The sequence below is a fragment of the Periophthalmus magnuspinnatus genome, chromosome 11, assembly GCF_009829125.3.
Source record: "Periophthalmus magnuspinnatus isolate fPerMag1 chromosome 11, fPerMag1.2.pri, whole genome shotgun sequence".
NCBI lineage: Eukaryota > Metazoa > Chordata > Actinopteri > Gobiiformes > Gobiidae > Periophthalmus > Periophthalmus magnuspinnatus.
Genome location: NC_047136.2, coordinates 10,930,383 through 10,948,362, shown reverse-complemented (window position 1 = coordinate 10,948,362; position 17,980 = coordinate 10,930,383). Strand labels below are relative to the sequence as shown.

Genomic DNA, 17,980 nt, shown 5'->3' with positions numbered 1-17,980 from the left:
ACATTTGATCAGTTGATCAGTGGATGCTGCAAATGACACGTGAGGTGCCATAATAAACCGCCATATATTCAAAACTATAAATAATAAAGCAATGGCCAAACTGAATTCTTCAAAATAAATGCCACTATTTTTCCTTGTTTACATTCTCTCTTGGACCTGAAGTCCAAACCAAAATGCAACATCAGTATCCATTCAATCTGTAAAGAAGAACCCATGTTTGTACACATCTTTTATTGCAAAAACACCCAAACATGACATGAGATAGGCCGCACTCTTGTCACCATATTAGTCACCTATTGTTCATTTGGGTCAGTTGTATAGTGTAATTGGACACAAAGCAGTAAATCTTTTTAAATTGGCTTGTTTAAAAAGGGAAGCAATATTTTGAATAATACAATCTTGTTATTATCTATAGTTTCAGTGGTGCATCAGAAAAGTAGTACAATTGTGATCTCTTAAGCCCGGGAATCGAATTTCTAATGAAAAAAATCCTGCATTTGTTTGAGATTTTAAAATTCTTTAAAAATTTTAAAGTCTATTTTGTCCATAAACTCCTTCTCATTTCTTCTTTTCTTGGTCTTTCTTGGCATCAGGTTTGTTTCCGGTCTGGGATGCCAGGGAACCCATAGCGTTGCGGATGGCTTCATTGTTTGGGTCAACTCCAGGTAGATTTTCCAACACACTCTGTAAGAAGTCTGGATCTTGCATCACATCATAGTCATCCTCTTCCTGGAAAAAAAAAAATATGCAAAAAGAGGGGACACTGCTTAGGAACAAGTTTTAAGCAGTCTCTAGAAATTAATATGGACAAAATATACCCAATACACAGGTTAATCCATGTTGTATATTGTGGTGTAAAATAGTAGAATAGTAATAACCAATAAGCTTAACAGGCAATACAGTAGGACAATAAAAATTAATTAGATGAATTAGTCCTTAATCTATACCATGAACAGATACAATCAATCCAATAAAATAGTCTTACCTTGACCGATTCTGCTGTGTCCATAGGGCCTCCTGTGTCCATTTCTCCATACTCTACAACAAGAATACAAAAGTCATGTTAAAACTGTATACGGCAGTTTACAAATAGTTTATTTGGCTCAATTAGAATAGAATATAGTGCACATAAGCACATGAATAAATCCTTCTAAACTGACTTGTTTAAGGGCAGCAATTGGATGTATAAATGTGTTGTGCTCACCTCCTCCGGCCAGAGACATCTGCATGGCATAAGCGATCTGCTCCTCCTCAGTCATGCTGCTAAAGTCAGGGAGCACCGCTGCCCCATTGTCGGGCTGAGACACGGACATCTTCAGTAAGGCTTCCTCGGATTCTGAGGAAAGAAAGGAATATGTTATTACACACAGCTTGATCCACAGTATGTTGCTCTACTCATGTTTCCATAGCACAAATATGAGTTTGAAATGAATAAACAGTCCATTTGGTAAAGAACCAGTGTATAGGAGATTCATTTATTTCAAATAATTAATGAGCTATAATTAGTGAGAAGTCCATAGCTTATATATAATAATGATAATAATAATAATAAATTAAATAATATTGACATTGTTAAACATCCCAACCTGTTGTTAACACAAATTGTATCTTTACCATCTGCACTGGGAGTGGTCACACCGGCCTCAGCAGCAGAAGCAGCAGCCACTCTACGGGCCTCTTCCTCCTGCCTCTGTCGCTGCTCCTCCATCGAAACACGCAGGGCCTAAACAAAAAAGAACATAACTGAACAAAAAAACGCAAAAGAGAACAATTTATTAAGGTTGTGTAATATAATATTTTTAGAGCTGGGCAGCAATTTACATTTTTAATCATGGTTAATATACTGCAGAATTCACCCATTGTATTGCTGTTTTGACTTGGATATGTCTTTTCTATGTATCTGAAACCAACTTAGTTAATAAAATTGAAGTTCAAATAATATGAAAAGGCCCAGTATTAGCCTATTTTATTATTTTTCAGATTCATTCAAATATAAGACTGGAATGTTATTCAACCTTTTAAAGCTGAACCTATTTTTTCATTCCAAATCTCTCTAATCCTGTGGTCTGCAGCTCTTTTCTGCTCACTATGAGCTTAAAAGAAGACTGGTAGCATCCTGGCTTGTCTTGCTTCAGTCCTGAATCAGATCTGGTAAAGGTCAGTCTTCTTGTTTATTTCTTGTTTAGTCCTGGTTCAATTCTAGTGCATTCCTGGTGAAAACCAGCTCTCTCCGCTTACTAAACATGAATATCTCTGTAGTTTTGAACATAAACATGATTGACACGAGTGGTAAACTCCACACATTCCCACTGATGGATCGTTAATCCTCTGCGCTCATGTTTAATCATGTATTTGGCATCGCTCTTGTTTTAGCGGGCCGTTTGTTTGTGATCACTGACTCTTTTTGAATAGTTTAAAAACTCAGTCAGAGCTTGAACTCAGCTCTGTTGTGCTCTCTACACAGCAGGGCCAGAGCACAGACACAGCACACCCGTCGCCTCACAAGAATGTGAGCTGAGTGGAGCAAAAGGCGAGTGCAGTGGCTCACAGACCAGAGCGGGGCTCTAGATCCTGTGTTTTTTAACTGTTACATGTGAGTTGCGTTAACATGGGTCAAAATAATTAAATGTGATTAATAATTTTTTGAGTTAACATGATAAAAAGGTGTTAATATGCCCAGCCCTAAATATTTTTCCTTACCAGAGCCAGTTCCGGATCTGCACTTGGATCAACACCAAACTCAAAGTCGCTGGCACCAAGACCCATCATGGAGCCCCCCTCTCCAGCAAGGATGGGGGATGAAAGTAGAGCATCGGCCAAACTGGGCCCAGGGGGAACAGTCACCAGGTGAGAGCCGGTTCCCTCTTTACCATTCAGGGTGTTAATGAAAGCTGTGAGTTTCTCTGTATTCACCTCCTGGCATTACAGAATTAAAGTAAACATTTACATATTACTAAACTACAAGAAAAAAGACTGAATTACCACTGAACGAAATTCTTCACCTCTTCTCCAAAGTTAATAATATCTACATTAACCTTTTCTTTCTTCAACCGTTTGGCCATTTTGACAAGCTGCAAAAACAATGACCAGTAAATACACAAAATAATATGACTTACTTAGAAGATAGTGTGAAAGCACACCTACATCTTTTTCATTATCCTCCACTGGACTCCCAACAAAAGCTATAATCCTCATCTTGTGGTTTTTGCCTTGTCTGTGCTTTAGTGCTAACTGTGCAAAGAAAATAAAGTAGGATTACAAAAGGAAATAGCATACTTTCTAAATAAAATACCATATTATTCAGCCACTTGTAAAAATACACACATGTGCGACTCTGATACCGGTACAGAAGCAGATCTTCCCTTTGGGTTGGACCGCATGAAGTTTGGACAATATGCGTCCAGTGTCTGGAGTCAGTGTTGTGAGGACCTCACAGTTACTACTCAAGATCAAAAACACGGCAACAGACATGTTAATACAAGGGTATTACAGAGCAGTCAATCTGCTTTCAGATCCTACAATGTGATGCCCCTGGATAGGGGCCAGAATTAATGAATCCATTATATGGCAAAAAATATCCAATATCCAAAAATGCATCAATGCCTCATAGTTTACATAGGTGGCAAGGCCCATAATACCGTATTATTCAATCACGGACATCACGCATCTGCCTCTTCCCGATCTCAGTCAAACACAACAGGGCAATAAAATGATTTAATTACTATTATTTAAATATACTAACTTTGCCATTGTGATGAGTCCCACGTTATTTTCTGGGTTACTACGTGTCTTTGAGTGGCAAACGATGTTGACAGCATCTTGTTGAGCCTGTAGTCTGGTTGGTAGAAAGTCCCCATTCCTCATATATTCACTGTTATCCACACTAAACAACATACATAACATAAAGACAATGCATAAAAATACAATATCTCACATTAATGTCATACTGATCAGGTGAAAATTCTCGTAATGACAGATCTTAGCAGTGTTAGCTTTAGCCAATCCTTACAAATCCTAGCAAAGTCATTATTAGAAATAACAAAATACTGTCTCACACCGCGTTATTTTGACACATACTAATACTTTGCTTTTGATAGTAGTATGTCTTTTGCTAAGGAATAAAAACGATATTTTTTCTAAAGCACAAACATTAGCTACAATGACTCAGCCCATCAGTGTACAGTGTTAGCAACTTTGACAGCCAAATCCACCAAAAATTAACAAAAAGGAATTACCAAAAACGTAAATTGTAAACACTGAACATGATGTCCTATACAGAAACCGGGGATGTTTTACGTCTTCTCAAAAAAAACAAAACAATATTAATGTGTATTTTTCAGTTCTTACCAGACCATAGTACTTTCGAGCACCATTTTGGAAACTTGTTGTTGCTGTTTGTGGTGTTATTAAAACCCGCACGTGATTGGACAGTCCGTTCAACAAGACCAAATGTGATTGGTCAACGCAAACAATTGACAGAAATTACAGTAGGTTGTGTTCTAATTATTTTATTTATTAGTCTATCTATCTATCTATCTATCTATCTATCTATCTATCTATCTATCTATCTATCTATCTATCTATCTATCTATCAATCATCAGTTCAGCTCTGTCTGGGATAAAATTTTATTACAGACATATACATACATGAATGCAAACAAGATTATACATTCAAGATAACAAACAATACATACATATAAATTACAAAGTGAATAGGAGTAGTTAAATGTTTCAAATAGAACAATTCGTTCTTTATAACATGCAATTAGTTTGTATGTCTAGTGATTTAAATTGCAATATATTGCATTTGGGGATGGTATTATTACATTTACAGTGAACATATATTTTCCATACAAAATTAGAACATTTAAAACTAAAATGTGTTTTTATCAAGATTGTTCTCAAAATAATAAAACATAATATCCCTATTTCCAAGTTTGAGTTCCACAACACACAATTTTTTTAGTATTCAATATCATACCAAATGTTTACATATATACCTCCATAAAAGATGCAGAACTGATTCGTTTTCTATCTTACAAAATGTACATGGGTCACACAGGTTTTCCATAAAATAATTAGCTGGATAAATCAAATACATTTTTAAAATAAATCTCTGATTTTGTTAACTAGATTATCTATTATTAACGACTCAGATGTTAACATCCCATGATTAATATTTGAAAAATGTTATAGCAATAAAATTTGCATTAAGAAGTTGTTTTGTTAAAGTCTGAGAAATGTGTTATTACATTTGTACATTTATTAAATAAATCTAAATATATGTTTGAATTGGACACCAGTTGTTTGGAATCCTTACAGATCCTTAGAAAACCCATGGGTAAAGTATTAAAATACGTTGACCAAATGCATCAAGAAATTTAGAGTAAGAGAGGTGTCCATTTTCATCTTTTAATTGAGAAACTAATGTTATGTTTGACCCAGTTGTTACAGTAAAGTGCTTTAAACTTGATACTTTTATTGTTCCATCACCAGCTTCAAAGCTCAAAGCTGCAAAGTGTGAAGTCATAAATTCCGCACCAGGATACAACAGAGAGAAATAGTTCCTATTTGGATCAAACTAAAGATTAAAAACAATGTGAATTTAAAAGGACTAGAGAGATTGTGCATTCCATTGCTCTGGCAATTGTGGTGGCCATCTTGTGACTGGCAGAAGAATAAAATTCAAGAAAACTTAAAACAGGGCCAGATAGTACATTAAGGGTTTAAATTGACTTACAATGGTATATTTGTGGTTCTAATAATGCAGGAAACTACTTGTCTCTGTCAGACAAATTTTCAGCTAATTATGAAATATGTATATTCCCCCTAAAAACACTACACTGAATGAAACTGTTTCTGTGGCAATACAATATGAACACAACCACTGATAATTATTCTGTTCACTTCACATCTAGACAAGATAGTAAACTATATCTCCACTGATGCTGGTTGCTATGGTCGCAAACTGTATTGTGCTGTCATATCATAAAACATAAAATATGGAGACTTTTTTTTTTTTTTTTAATGAGTACTTTTTAATGCTTTTAAGACCCTGCAACTACCCTGCTAAGAACACTGACACAATATGACACAATATAAAAGTACCATAAACATAAAATGGTCTGACCCTGTGTCAAATAAAAGTTAAAAATGAGCTTAAAGGTGACTTAATATTTTGTCAAAAAAAAAAAAAATGAGGCTCAGCATAGTCTTTTTCCAGCATATTTTGTACCCAAAGATTAACCTGGAAAAGTTAAATGAAGAGTACCTAGTGGAAACAAAAAAGTCCATAAACAAGTTTTGTGTAACAGTTTCTCTCTGCATAATATAAAAATAACACCTTAAGATGTGTCAAAACAAAAAGCAGGAGTTAAGTAATTCATTTTGGCCATAAGAACCACACTTTCATACATCATCTTGGTTACGTGCACCTAACACTGCAGAGTTAAGCCCACTATACACTACAGGATTTTTCAGTCTTATCTGATTCTCGTTGTGTATGTGGTCCGCCCTTTTTGTCGCATGTTTAAAAATTGTTTTAAGATTTTCTTTGAGCGCAAAGACTGCAGCGGTATATGGCAGCAAAAAGACCACGCACCACAAACTAAAGGTTTTGAGCACACCTCGTGTCTAGAATAAACTGACTCGCTCTGAGACTCTGAAGTGTTCAAAAAGATCAGAGCATTGCACTTATAATTTCAATGCAATTCAAAACTGTATCATTATTATTTGTGAAATGTGGTGCAATAGTTCAGATAAATGCTTTTTAATGCACAGAAGACACAGGAAGTGGGGTCACCATCACTAATCTGCATTAACTTCACCCCAATCCTCGCTGCGTGGATGTAAATAGACACACGTGAGGAACTACTCTCGCCATTTTTGGATGCTGTAGTTTAACTTTCCGAGAGGTGAGTAATAAAGTCATCTTGAAATTCTTTTTGCCATTTCCTAAGTTTGCATCTTGCGCCTGTGTGTCCATCACTCCGTCTGGCCCTGATGCTCTATTTTATTGGCTATTGCCGTGGTGATGTTTTGTGGTTCCAAATTTACGATATGACAGAGCAGCTCAAAGTCACTCGGACATCACACACTATGAGCACTGTGGCTTAAAAATGGCATAAGAGGATCCTAAATCAGGTCACGTCTACCCGAAGTTGGGAAAAAGCAAATCAGGTCCTAAATCGGGCAAATGATCCTGTAGTGTGTGACGGGCTTTAATGTCTTTAATGATTTGTGGCAAATGTGTTGTAATATAAAGGTTGTAAATTTGGGGGAATGACAACCTTATCTGAGAAGTTTAGGAACACTGGTGTCAGTAGTGTACAGTAAAAAACACCATTTATTCTAGTGTCACAACAATCTCTACCAAATCTGAAAATACCAAGTAGATAGTTGGAAACCTGGAAAGTGCATGTTTCCCCTAAAGAGAAAATTGCCTCATAATATATTGTTGGTACCTTGGACCACATTCAAATATTTGTTTTCTTTGTCCAACAGCTAAACCTGAAAAAAATTGAGAATTGTTAGTTGTTCATTAAATTTGTGTACTTTTTAATTTTTATTTTTATTCTGACTCACAGAACAGGTGTTCATTTGAGGAACTACGTCACTCAGTGAGATTGCACCAAGGCTTTCTTCTAAAGGTCCCGGCTGAGCTCTGCCAGAAGTTCAACAATTATGCAATCACATATCTGATTTAAGGTTAGACCATGTATACAAATATTATATTAATTATGCATAATAAACAACAACAATAATATAAAATGATTACATTAAATAATACAAATTCATATACAGCCATCAATTTGCTCTAGAGTATTTTATGCCTTCTTACTTGCTCTGGTCCAAAGATGATGCCTCTTGCTGAGAGGAGGCAGTGCTTTCCAGAGAGATTGAGACCGTTTGTTCTGTGGCCTTGTTAAAGTTGTTGATGTTTGATAATACTTTGGGGAGGAGGTCAGGACGTCCTGTATGCGTGCCTGAAACCCAGAGAAGAAAACATGCAGATGATGAGTCCAGGAGCATGTTGCAGCTGGTAACGAAATAACAGTCTATAAACCACTCTTCACTTCCAACTTTTTTGTGCTGTTGATAGATAGATTAGTGAATATAAATACATTTGTCACCACTCTTATTTCTCGCATATTTTTTGGTAATCTATAACTTTTCAAGTACATTTTTTGTAATGAAAACAGCAGACAGGTATCGCAATGTGTGATGTATCCTCTGCTATCAGCCAATAGCACATCTGAAAATATTCTCATGCCGACTGAAACACCGCCCACCTGTTCAACTTTTGCCATGCTTCTAATCAGGGGCGAAGATGTGGTCCTTGCACAGCATAAAGCTGGGTGGTTGCAGTGACACAATGGGCTTTTTTATGGGCTTAGTTCTGTGAGACTCAGTATCGTGCATCTCTACTGTGGATCTATTATAAACTCTCTACACTGTACCAGTCTTTCTCAGCAACTTTACTAAACATGATAACCAATACCAAAAGCATCAACAAAAGAAGGAAACCAACAGAATAATTAGTTTGTGTGTGGGGGGGTGTTGTAACAGTGTAATTTCCGGAAATCTTAAACTAATCTATAAACATACAGTAGTGAATTGGCATTACAAAAAAATTATGGCTTTGTTGTCTGCAAATGTTCACCATCTTCTAACACTCGCATTATTCTTATCTCCAGCCACTGCTTGTGTGTTGTGTTGAGTGAACAGCTGTGCGCTGTTGCAGAGCAATTGGTATGTGGTCAAAATGTACAACGTACTATTGGTTGGCATTTGCCTGAAAAATTGGGAAGGTGAAAGTGGGAACTTTCAGAAAATGTGAAAGGATCTCAAGTGGCAACAAAGCGGGCCTCACTGTGTAAAATATATTCTACATATGTTGAATTTTGTGTTCTCTCTTGATGGAGAAAGCAGATAGACGCTCTTTGGCCACTGGCTGTCTTACCACTCTCGCCCTCGAGGTCAGATCTGGACTCGGAGCTGGCCTGTGTCAAGAAGACTGGGACTTTTCTGAGTGGAATGTGGCCCACAGCACGGCGCTTCTTTGTTGGAGAGGTTTTTCCTGAAAATAAAAGAAGTGTTATAAAAATAAATAAATAAATAAAAAGTTATAAAACAACACACTGCAATAATAATGCCTTTTGTGCACAAATGGAGTTACCTGCAATCTTTTTGAAAACCGTGTTACACATAAACTTCTGAAAGCGGTCTGCATAGAAACTTGGTCTGTGCACTGAGACAGTATCCTGAAAAACACCCAACGAAAAACACTGGTCCATAAAAGCATATCATAGCATATCATCATCAAGTATATCATACAAATATCAAAGATACTATACCCCATCATGAACCAGGGATTTCCAGGAATGTTCAAGTTTTTTGGCCAATCTAAAAAAATAAAAATTAAAAATTAAAAAAGTATTAAAATATTAATTGCAATGCACCAACTCAAATAACTTTTATTGATAACAATTCTAATGTTGATTTTTTTAAATTCCAAAAACACTGGAAATGTTTTCCCATTTATTTATGTTATGATTTTGTGTTTTGGTTCTCAAGGTGATTATTCAGTTAGAGCCTACCATGAGTAAGTCCCTCATTCAGGTTGCCAGCCAACGCTGAAATCCAGTTATTTTAAACCTAAAAGGACTCTTAATCTTCACTACCTACACTCCAGCATGGCCTTTCCATATACTGAGAAAAATGTGCATGTCTTCTCTATCTGCAGGTAATCCAGGTTCACTTGTGATTATAGCTTTTTTTTTTTTTTTCCCAAGTAAGTAGGTGGGCAGGCTGCATACAGTTCATTTAAATCTCAGACTGAATAAAACAGTATTTAATCTTAAACAAATGTTCTATCAAAGAAAAAGCACCAACATCGACACATTAATAAACAACCTCTAGCTCAAGTGGAAAATTATTACTCTTATTAAAAGAAAGTAGGACATTAAATAAACGCTCTGTTATGACTTTATTCATTATAGTTAGCAATATCAAAGAGCTGCAGCTCCCCTCTTTGTTAAAGACATTTTGTTCTGTGTTTTTTTGTTTGGGTTGTATGATTTTAAGCTTGCTCATGTGATATTTTGTATCTTTATTTTGGTAAGGACATAGTAGTAGTCGTAGTTGTTAGCCAAAGCAGTGAACAAATATGCACTTACCTGTAAGACTGCAGAATGTCAATGATACCGATGTACACCAGTAAGCGCTCTCCTTTGGAGTTTTTTGCTGGAATTCCTCCCGTCCTAGGACACAACACAATAAGACAGCAATAAGACTTTTATGTATAATACTGTATCTCATGTCACACAATAGACAAGGCAATGAACCTTGCTGCTGATAAACCGGTGCAAATTTAATAATTAGAGACCCTGATTATGGATAGTTCTTAGAAAGATTCCATATAATTAGTACATGAATTCAGGATCCTGCCAATTTGAAAATGGGACTCCACGGCCATTTATAATGCATAAAAAAAAAAAATCTTGGCTCATCTCTGAACTAAGATTTGAGTGACACTGCATAGTCACTCACTTGTCCTCCATGTCCATGGTCCCCATTTTGGTCGGCTCTGATTGAATAGCCTCTAGTGCAGTGCAGTACAGGGGCTTTTGGACTTGGGGCCTGGCTTGGTCCACGGTGACAGCTCCAGCATCCGCGCTCGCCTGGTTCACATTATGAACTCCCACCAAAAGACTGTAGTCCATGATCTTAAAACTCTGCAAAAGCTGACAAAATCAAATGTACATTAAATTAAAACAGAGTCAACTTCCAACAATCACATTGTATGTTGCCTAAGGAACAGATTATTTGATGTATTATCGTAAGGTCCTTGTCAAAACACAGCCCAATTAAATCTTTACTTATTGATAAAAACAGCGCATACCAGGCAGTCTCTCTGGATGGTCTTGCAAACTGCGTTGTAGGTTTCTCCGTCTAGTAACAAACCATCGGGCATTTCCTGGATAAAGTCTAGGTCCTTGAAGGTTGGTACGGCCTTTGATCTCTCTTTCGCAGATGCCCGCCTCTTGTAGGTAGAGCCTTTCAAATCGTACTTCTGATGCATTTTGACAGTACTTGGGAGCAGATTGTTCATGACAACAATACGGATGTTTTTACCCCCCGATTGGACACAGTAGAGTCCATAAAACTTTGGTAGTAACGTCCTCTTGTTCTGATTCAAGTTCTGGAGAAAAGAACTTCCATGATGTTAAATCTATATATAAAAAAAATCTTATTTATCTGCCAAATAATATGACTATTGCTTCAAAACTGGAGACATAGGGAAAGCAAATATTTCCACTTTTTAATTTTCTTGACATTTTGCTTCAATATTTTGTCACCAAACCACAAGTTAGAGACTACAATGAACATGATGTCAATTGGGAATTATTTAAATAGCAAGTATTAGCTACAGTAAGACATGCCTTCTTACCATAAAATACCCTGGAAGTAGTTTTTGCAGAAATTCAGCTTCTTTGTGCTGCACAGTTTTAATAATGAACTCATCATCTCTCGACAAATAGAACAGGGATCCACTGGCCCCTGGGTTAGATAACTCAATCAGCTCCTCATTGCACAAAGAGTACTGGAAGCAGAACAAATAAAGATGGAAAATTAAAATAAATATTGAAAATACCAGTGTAAAATGCAATGTGTATAAATAAGTTATTCTGGTGCCACAGTTAATTCTGTGTTTTGCTGCATTACACATTTGAGTAGTAGTAATGAGTAGTAGTAAGAGATACCATGTAGTCATCAGGTCGTATGCCAAACATCTCCCTGAAGTACCGAAAGGCGATTGGGGCATACGTCTTGAACCTGAAATCTCCATAGTGATGTGCTGGTGTCAGGTTACTGCCTTCACTGACAAAGAAATGTAAAACAAAGCATTAAAACTATCAGCAACAATACATATAATAGATCTAAGCCATTCACAGCAACACAATTATGATTTGATTTACTAACTTGGGAAAAAAAATGCTCTCAACCACTTCAAAGTCCTGGAGCAGTACATCTCTTTCAGGCTTCTGGCTCAGACTTCCTACTGTGTGTGTGATACCCAACTGGATGGCTCCTTTTAGCGCTGATGAAGTGGTCTGAAAAATACAAATTAGAAAATGACATTAAAAATATTATGTGGTTCTACCACACAACAAAAAAGGGGTATACCACGAGATCTTACTTTAAGTAAGAAATGCAACATTTGAGTTCTAGTACATTTATTTGTGTTTTTTTCTATTGGAAATTAAATGATGGTTTTATGAGAAGTCAGTGTATTATCTTTATATTTAAATTACTGACTTAAAACTTGTGGTTGAACCACATCTTGCCCTTTAGAGATAAAGATTAAATCATAGCATGAAAAACATTTGTGTAGGGTATAGCCTTTGTAATAAAACAAAGGCTATTGTTTTATTACACTGTAAATAAAAGACTGTTTGATCTTTTCTTATTAAAGAATTGATATGATATTTATATAATCCATTCTTTCTATTATGTTGACTTTATTTTGTGCAACAACTGCGGTCAATGTTCAACTTCCTACCTTTTTGTAAGTAGTTTCACCTGTGGGATCAATTCCACGATGGCCAATAGTTTTCTTATTGGCCTGTGAGGTGCTTGGACCCTATGAATGGAGAAAATGCAGGATGGAAAGTTACAACAGGAAAACCACTTTGTACATGTCAGCGTAATCCATGAAGGGGAAGCACAAGAGGATGTGTTGGTCAAACTATTGGTACATTTGAAATAGAACCAACATTATGTCTCTCACACAAGGAATGCTTTTACTTACGTCAGGAAAGGCATGTCTACGGGCCCCTGCTGAATCTAGATAAAAAAAGATACCCTTTTAGAAACACATATGTAAAGTGACTTATTCACACAGACTAGCACTACAGTTTCACAGTGACCGCTTTCAAATCAGGCAAAGCAATAAAAACGGGAAGTCAGTAAAGATTGATGCATATGCTCACACGGCTTGAGTTTTACCTCGGAAAGATGACAGTCTTCTCCACAAGTGTACAGCTTTGTGTGGGAAGGAGGAAACAATTTGCCATTATACTTGGCATGCAAAAGGGAATCTTATTAAATATGCAAATTACGTAATGATACAGGTAAGAGCATACAGTGAATGATTAAAAAAAGGCGTTTTTATTATTGGAACAAGTTTGGGTTTTTTTATTAAAGAGATTAATACCATTTTGAATGTTGTTTGTTATTTTAGGTGAGCACATTTGTCAGTTCCAAAAGATAATATAAGTAAGGCTTAAACAACAAGGAGCAGATCATTAGACTGTTTTAACACACAAGCATGGAGGTGTTCAAATACTGCTCCAAGTTGTTTCATCCGATTATACCATGGTCACCCAAGATGAAAATAGTTCACTTTTACATCTGACAAGTTTTTGGGTGTCCATGGATGTTCAAAGCATTAGTTATTTCTGTTTCAGCTGAAGCTAGTCCCTTTTAAAAGTAGTTTACAGCTGTGCGGTTATTCAGAAATATTCCATGGCAGTTAGGCTTGGAATTCTTACTGATCATGATGTAAATTCTTATTAAAATCATAAACAAGTAGTTCTATTATTATTATCATCATCAATTTTGTATTATAATATTCTAAATTGTAATAAAACTTTGACATCACTCAGTCATCTCTACCAAGAATTGTGTGAAAAGTGGAGCACTCTAGTCTAGATGTTTACAGATTACAAGTCGAAGATAAGGCGCACTTCAGGCCCTACAGCCATCAGTGTGCTAAATAATTCTCTACCATAAATTTTTTACATGAAGTGCTGTCTTGTCTGTGTACAACCGAGGGAGTTGCTTAATGTAATTCCATTGTTTGTATGTCGTTTTATTTCATTCAATATCTATAAAATGAATCAATCTATACATATAAATGACAGTACCGGGAGGATCCTCTGCTGCTGTGGCCATTCAGAAAAAAAACACACTTAGGCAAAACTGGCCAGATGTCGACACTTGTTTGGTGTGGATTTCCTTTGGCTCCTGTAACAACAAGCACCAGATAAACTAACAACTAACAACTATACGGGTGACTTCATACCACAACTATTGCAAGCAGACGCGTATCAAGCAATTAACCTAGACTCCGAGTTAACCAAATATGCAAAAACAACACCAGGCTACGTGTAATGAGATCTTAAGATGATCTGTTATATATTGTTTTAACGTTGTATTGTAGATGTTATGAAAGCCACTGGGCGATACTTCTTGACACAACAAAAAAACAACAGAAAATAACCGGTTCGCCAACTTTTTACTTTTAAAATAAAGCATATACTCAGGAATCATATAAAGAAGGATTTAAGAGACCTGTGTAATTGACTTACTAGTCGAAGCGATGCAGAAAATACCAGGGATCCGTTTCCAAACACTGAAAAAACTTCAGTATCCTAAAAAGTTGGTCCCCAAACTAAACTAATAAACACGGAAACATCACGGAAGTAAAGCAAATCCTGTTATCACCCTTCACTTCCTGTTAAATCCTGGCACCGGAAGTAGGGAGTCATTCATAAATTAAAACTTTTCTTAATGGTTATTCATTTTTCTCAATGGTTATTTTCTACCATAGACTCTATATCTATAATCTCCACTTGTTCAAGCTTTACTATTTTATAAAGCTAACCAAACTCAATACAATCATATGGGAATCAGTCCAAAATTTGAAATTAATATGTAAGAGATTAATTATTACCCTAACATGTAAATCAACTTAATTTTATGTTATATTGTACATCAACTTGTAAATAATCTCTTACTAATATTTGCTAATATAGTAGATGAACAACTAAATCATTTTATGAAGACAAGATGAATATTTCTAATCTGAAATTAAGATTTTGAAGAAAAATGTTTAATATTGTAATATAGCAGTAATCAGATCATCAACCAGGTTCTGATCAGACAACGATTTTTTATTATGCAAATAACATATATTTCATACAATCAAATTCCAAATGTTATATCTAAAACTGCATGGATTTATGGTAATCAAAGATAAAGCCCAATGCTAGTGAAAGAATGGATCCAAATGATCTTAGTACTGGACCATGTATGCTGAATGAAAAGCATAAAAGGTTAAACATAAAATTATGAGAATTCTTAACATTCATTGTTTTTAAAGACAAAGCCTTCAACGTTGGGTGTGAATTGTGCGATGTATTCCAGTGTGGGACTATAACTCGGATTGAACGGCTCAGTGGAGAAACACATCCACCGAGCGCTGCCCTGAAGTCTGCAGCAGTCGTAAGCGGCAGTCATTGTTGAATACTCCTCCACACAGAATTCAGAAAGAGCCTGCATCCACTAAGGTAAAAGAGAGAAACCAAAATTTAACATAGACATTGGATTGGTGCAAAGAGGAACAGCTTAGCCAGCTCAGTTGCACATAAAAATTTCCCTTAGAAGTATTACAAATTACAAATAAATCAATATCTATGATAAGTAAAATCTAAATAATGATAATAACAGTAGTCTAGAACACATTCAATATATATGTCATTTTGACTTGTATAAAAAAGTTCAATAATTCATTTGGAAAATGTTATTTCATACAAACTGGAGAGAATATTAAAGGTCACTTATTGCCTTTATTTAATTAAGCAGAACCTTTTGATCAGTAGTCACATTTATACCATGTTTATGATCACATCTACAAATTAAGATTTTCTAATGACAATGTATAGTCCTGGTTGTTTTTAGACCATGGACCTGTTGTAGACAAATTGCTTGTAGTTTGACTTACTGCTTGTTGTGTACAGCAGAGCACTATGCCGGGCTGCTGTATCATCTGTCCACTGCAGCAGAATTGGTACCAGGACTCCAGGCGGTTGATGGCAGTTGCCCGACGACGGAAGTGGCTGCTCCAGGACGATGGGATGGAGTGAGCAGGGTATCTGTGGCGACGGTTGCCATTGTAACAAAGAGCGAGAACATTCTCAGCAGTGGGACGGGCAGGTGGGAATGGGACAGGCTCTTCAAACTGGCTCTCTGTGGAAAAAAAAGCAAAGAAACAAATCCATTACTGCAAAATCTTGTGAATGTTAAACCAAATAAAAAAAATGTCAAGGCTTATTGATGTAATAAATCACACATTTAACATTCATTTAATACAAAATAAAGAAATCGCAAGGTATAATCAACTTTGCAACATACTATAGGGCTATAATATTAAATGGAGCTAAAGGAAGGTATAATACTATTGTTAAGTTACAGTTTTTGCATATTGTTGCTCACAAGTATCTCAGCTCACACCTTTCTATAGCACTGAAGAAAAACTATATGTCTAGTCTCTCTAAAAAATGCTTGATTCGCTTAGTTCTACAAGTAAGGAATATGGAATGGCTCATGAAACAAATGGAATTATTTACCTCCCAAATGTGCGTTGTAAATGGTCAGAAGGGCAACTGTCAAAAATACTGCCACGTTCATTTCTGAAATTTCTGAAACAACTCAACATCAAAAAGTAATAGTATGTCTAAAACTGTCTAAAGATAAAGTTGCAGAGGGTCGCACAAGCTGCTTTTATTGACAATGGGAGTAGTGGGCGTGTAATGCTCGGAAATGGTTGTTTTGGGAGGCAGAGAGGTTGTATGACATGAGCGAGGAGATAAGCATAGAAATTTGACTGATCAAGGACCCACATTCATGCCAAAAATGCTGTGTGGAGAAACCACAAGAATTCATCAGACATTCAGATTGCTTATCAAAGACATTGGTGCATTTTAGTGGTCATTTTGATGTGGTTTTGCTGACAGAGTATAAATACAAATATACTTTCAAGTGGAAAAATACAGGAGGTCTATCTTAAACTTGAGAGGCTTTCATAAAAATGTTCCCAGATTGCGACCCACGGACCAAACTTGGCTCCTCTTTTGGCTCTTTTAGCTTCAAGCAAGACCAAAGTCTATCCTAAAAAGCATAATGATTGCCGTCAGTTCAATGATTTTTCTTTGCAGAATACAAACCTTTTTAATGCAAAACATAATGTGTGTACCCAGGACAACACACCAACACACCAAGGAGCAAACCGACCACGGCACCTACGAGGGCAATAATTCCTGGATGAGAGCGTTTCAACAAAACCCGCACTCTTTCTCTTCGGAATAGATCAAAATACACACACGTAAGCTTTTTTGTGTGTCCCAAGCCCATGTGTATTTTGTTTATAGTCCAGAGTATTAGATAAGCAAAGCTGAATCATAGTCTTTAAAAAATATTCAAAAAAGCACTGATACACATGGTCTTCACTTACGGACACACCACCCTGAACATGCCCAATCTCATCTGATCTCGGAAGCAAAGCAGGGTCAGGCCTAGTCAGTACTTGGATAGGAGACAGCCTGGGAATGTAAGCTTTTTCACCAGCAGAGAGCACCCACCCATTCTCAAAAATGGCCAAATGAAAGAGAGAAAACAGGAGCTTTCAAGATAGGTGGAAGGCAGATTATATGTTCATCGTGTTTGTAAAAGACAAACCTGTTTGTGTGGAGCCAATGTGTCTAATGAAAGAATATAACATACAAAGACACTATGAAACAAAACACTAGGACAAGTATAAGGATCTGGATGAGAAGCAAAAGCTCCAGAAGGTGTAGGAGATGGAAAGAAATCTGATTTCATGGCAAACTCTGTTCACCAAAACAAGATCCCAAAGTGAGGCTGCTGGAGGCTGGACCTATGTGCATCAGAGTAATCTTGGATGAATGTTTTCTTTATGACTTTGGACTGTTCATAGTTGAAAGGTTGGATTTTCATTGAAGCAAGTTGTTATTTTTAACTGGTTGTTGGCTTGTGAAAAAAATATTTACATTTAAAAGGAGCTCAAAAGCTAAAGGTATAGAGACATTTTATTTATTTAAAAATGTATTTCTCATTTGTTAATTCTTGTTCTGGATTCAATGTTTAAGCAAAACTATTATTAAACATTTATTTT

The 17,980-nt window shown here is 36.2% G+C and overlaps 3 protein-coding genes across 4 annotated transcripts; all 3 read right to left on the bottom strand.

Moving 5' to 3' along the window:
• Positions 1-218: 218 nt before the first annotated feature.
• On the bottom strand, positions 219-4,444 carry LOC117378206 (26S proteasome non-ATPase regulatory subunit 4). 2 transcript variants are annotated; one of them, XM_033974741.2, is made up of 10 exons: positions 4,348-4,444; positions 3,743-3,883; positions 3,325-3,442; positions 3,145-3,231; positions 3,003-3,071; positions 2,701-2,916; positions 1,615-1,723; positions 1,205-1,336; positions 986-1,038; positions 219-729 (listed from the first exon to the last, which is right to left on the bottom strand). In XM_033974741.2, exons 1-10 carry the CDS (start codon positions 4,371-4,373, stop codon positions 559-561), a joined length of 1,122 nt encoding a protein of 373 aa, XP_033830632.1. In that variant the 5' UTR covers positions 4,374-4,444; the 3' UTR covers positions 219-558. The 2 variants fall into 2 exon arrangements, with proteins under 2 accessions (XP_033830632.1, XP_033830633.1); XM_033974742.2 differs by having other exon boundaries at positions 272-729; positions 3,325-3,439.
• Positions 4,445-4,609: 165 nt separating this feature from the next.
• Positions 4,610-14,509, bottom strand: LOC117378650 (phosphatidylinositol 4-phosphate 5-kinase type-1 alpha-like). Its single transcript, XM_033975294.2, has 16 exons — positions 14,376-14,509; positions 13,932-14,031; positions 12,815-12,849; positions 12,566-12,646; positions 11,986-12,116; positions 11,766-11,883; positions 11,453-11,605; positions 10,904-11,203; positions 10,552-10,745; positions 10,179-10,262; positions 9,357-9,405; positions 9,179-9,263; positions 8,963-9,079; positions 7,841-7,985; positions 7,585-7,663; positions 4,610-7,509 (listed from the first exon to the last, which is right to left on the bottom strand). The coding sequence occupies exons 2-16, from the start codon at positions 13,957-13,959 to the stop codon at positions 7,504-7,506; spliced, it is 1,605 nt and encodes a 534-aa protein (XP_033831185.1). The 5' UTR covers positions 13,960-14,031; positions 14,376-14,509; the 3' UTR covers positions 4,610-7,503.
• A 434-nt stretch (positions 14,510-14,943) lies between these two features.
• LOC117378651 (extracellular matrix protein 1-like) lies at positions 14,944-16,543 on the bottom strand. Its single transcript, XM_033975295.2, has 3 exons — positions 16,416-16,543; positions 15,791-16,035; positions 14,944-15,351 (listed from the first exon to the last, which is right to left on the bottom strand). Exons 1-3 carry the CDS (start codon positions 16,474-16,476, stop codon positions 15,148-15,150), a joined length of 510 nt encoding a protein of 169 aa, XP_033831186.1. The 5' UTR covers positions 16,477-16,543; the 3' UTR covers positions 14,944-15,147.
• Positions 16,544-17,980: the final 1,437 nt, after the last annotated feature.

Coding starts and splice junctions, on each gene's coding strand:
- LOC117378651 (XM_033975295.2), bottom strand. CDS start 16,476: ATGAACGTGGCAGTATTTTTGACAGTTGCCCTTCTGACCATTTACAAC. Junction 16,036..16,415: donor TTACAACGCACATTTGGGAG/GTAAATAATTCC, acceptor TTTTTTCCACAG/AGAGCCAGTTTGAAGAGCCT. Junction 15,352..15,790: donor TCTGCTGTACACAACAAGCA/GTAAGTCAAACT, acceptor CTTTTACCTTAG/TGGATGCAGGCTCTTTCTGA.
- LOC117378650 (XM_033975294.2), bottom strand. CDS start 13,959: ATGGCCACAGCAGCAGAGGATCCTCCCG. Junction 10,746..10,903: donor CCATCCAGAGAGACTGCCTG/GTATGCGCTGTT, acceptor TGATTTTGTCAG/CTTTTGCAGAGTTTTAAGAT. Junction 9,406..10,178: donor GACATTCTGCAGTCTTACAG/GTAAGTGCATAT, acceptor TTATTTTTTTAG/ATTGGCCAAAAAACTTGAAC.
- LOC117378206 (XM_033974741.2), bottom strand. CDS start 4,373: ATGGTGCTCGAAAGTACTATGGTCTG. Junction 1,039..1,204: donor GATGTCTCTGGCCGGAGGAG/GTGAGCACAACA, acceptor TTCTTGTTGTAG/AGTATGGAGAAATGGACACA. Junction 730..985: donor ACACAGCAGAATCGGTCAAG/GTAAGACTATTT, acceptor TTTTTTTTCCAG/GAAGAGGATGACTATGATGT.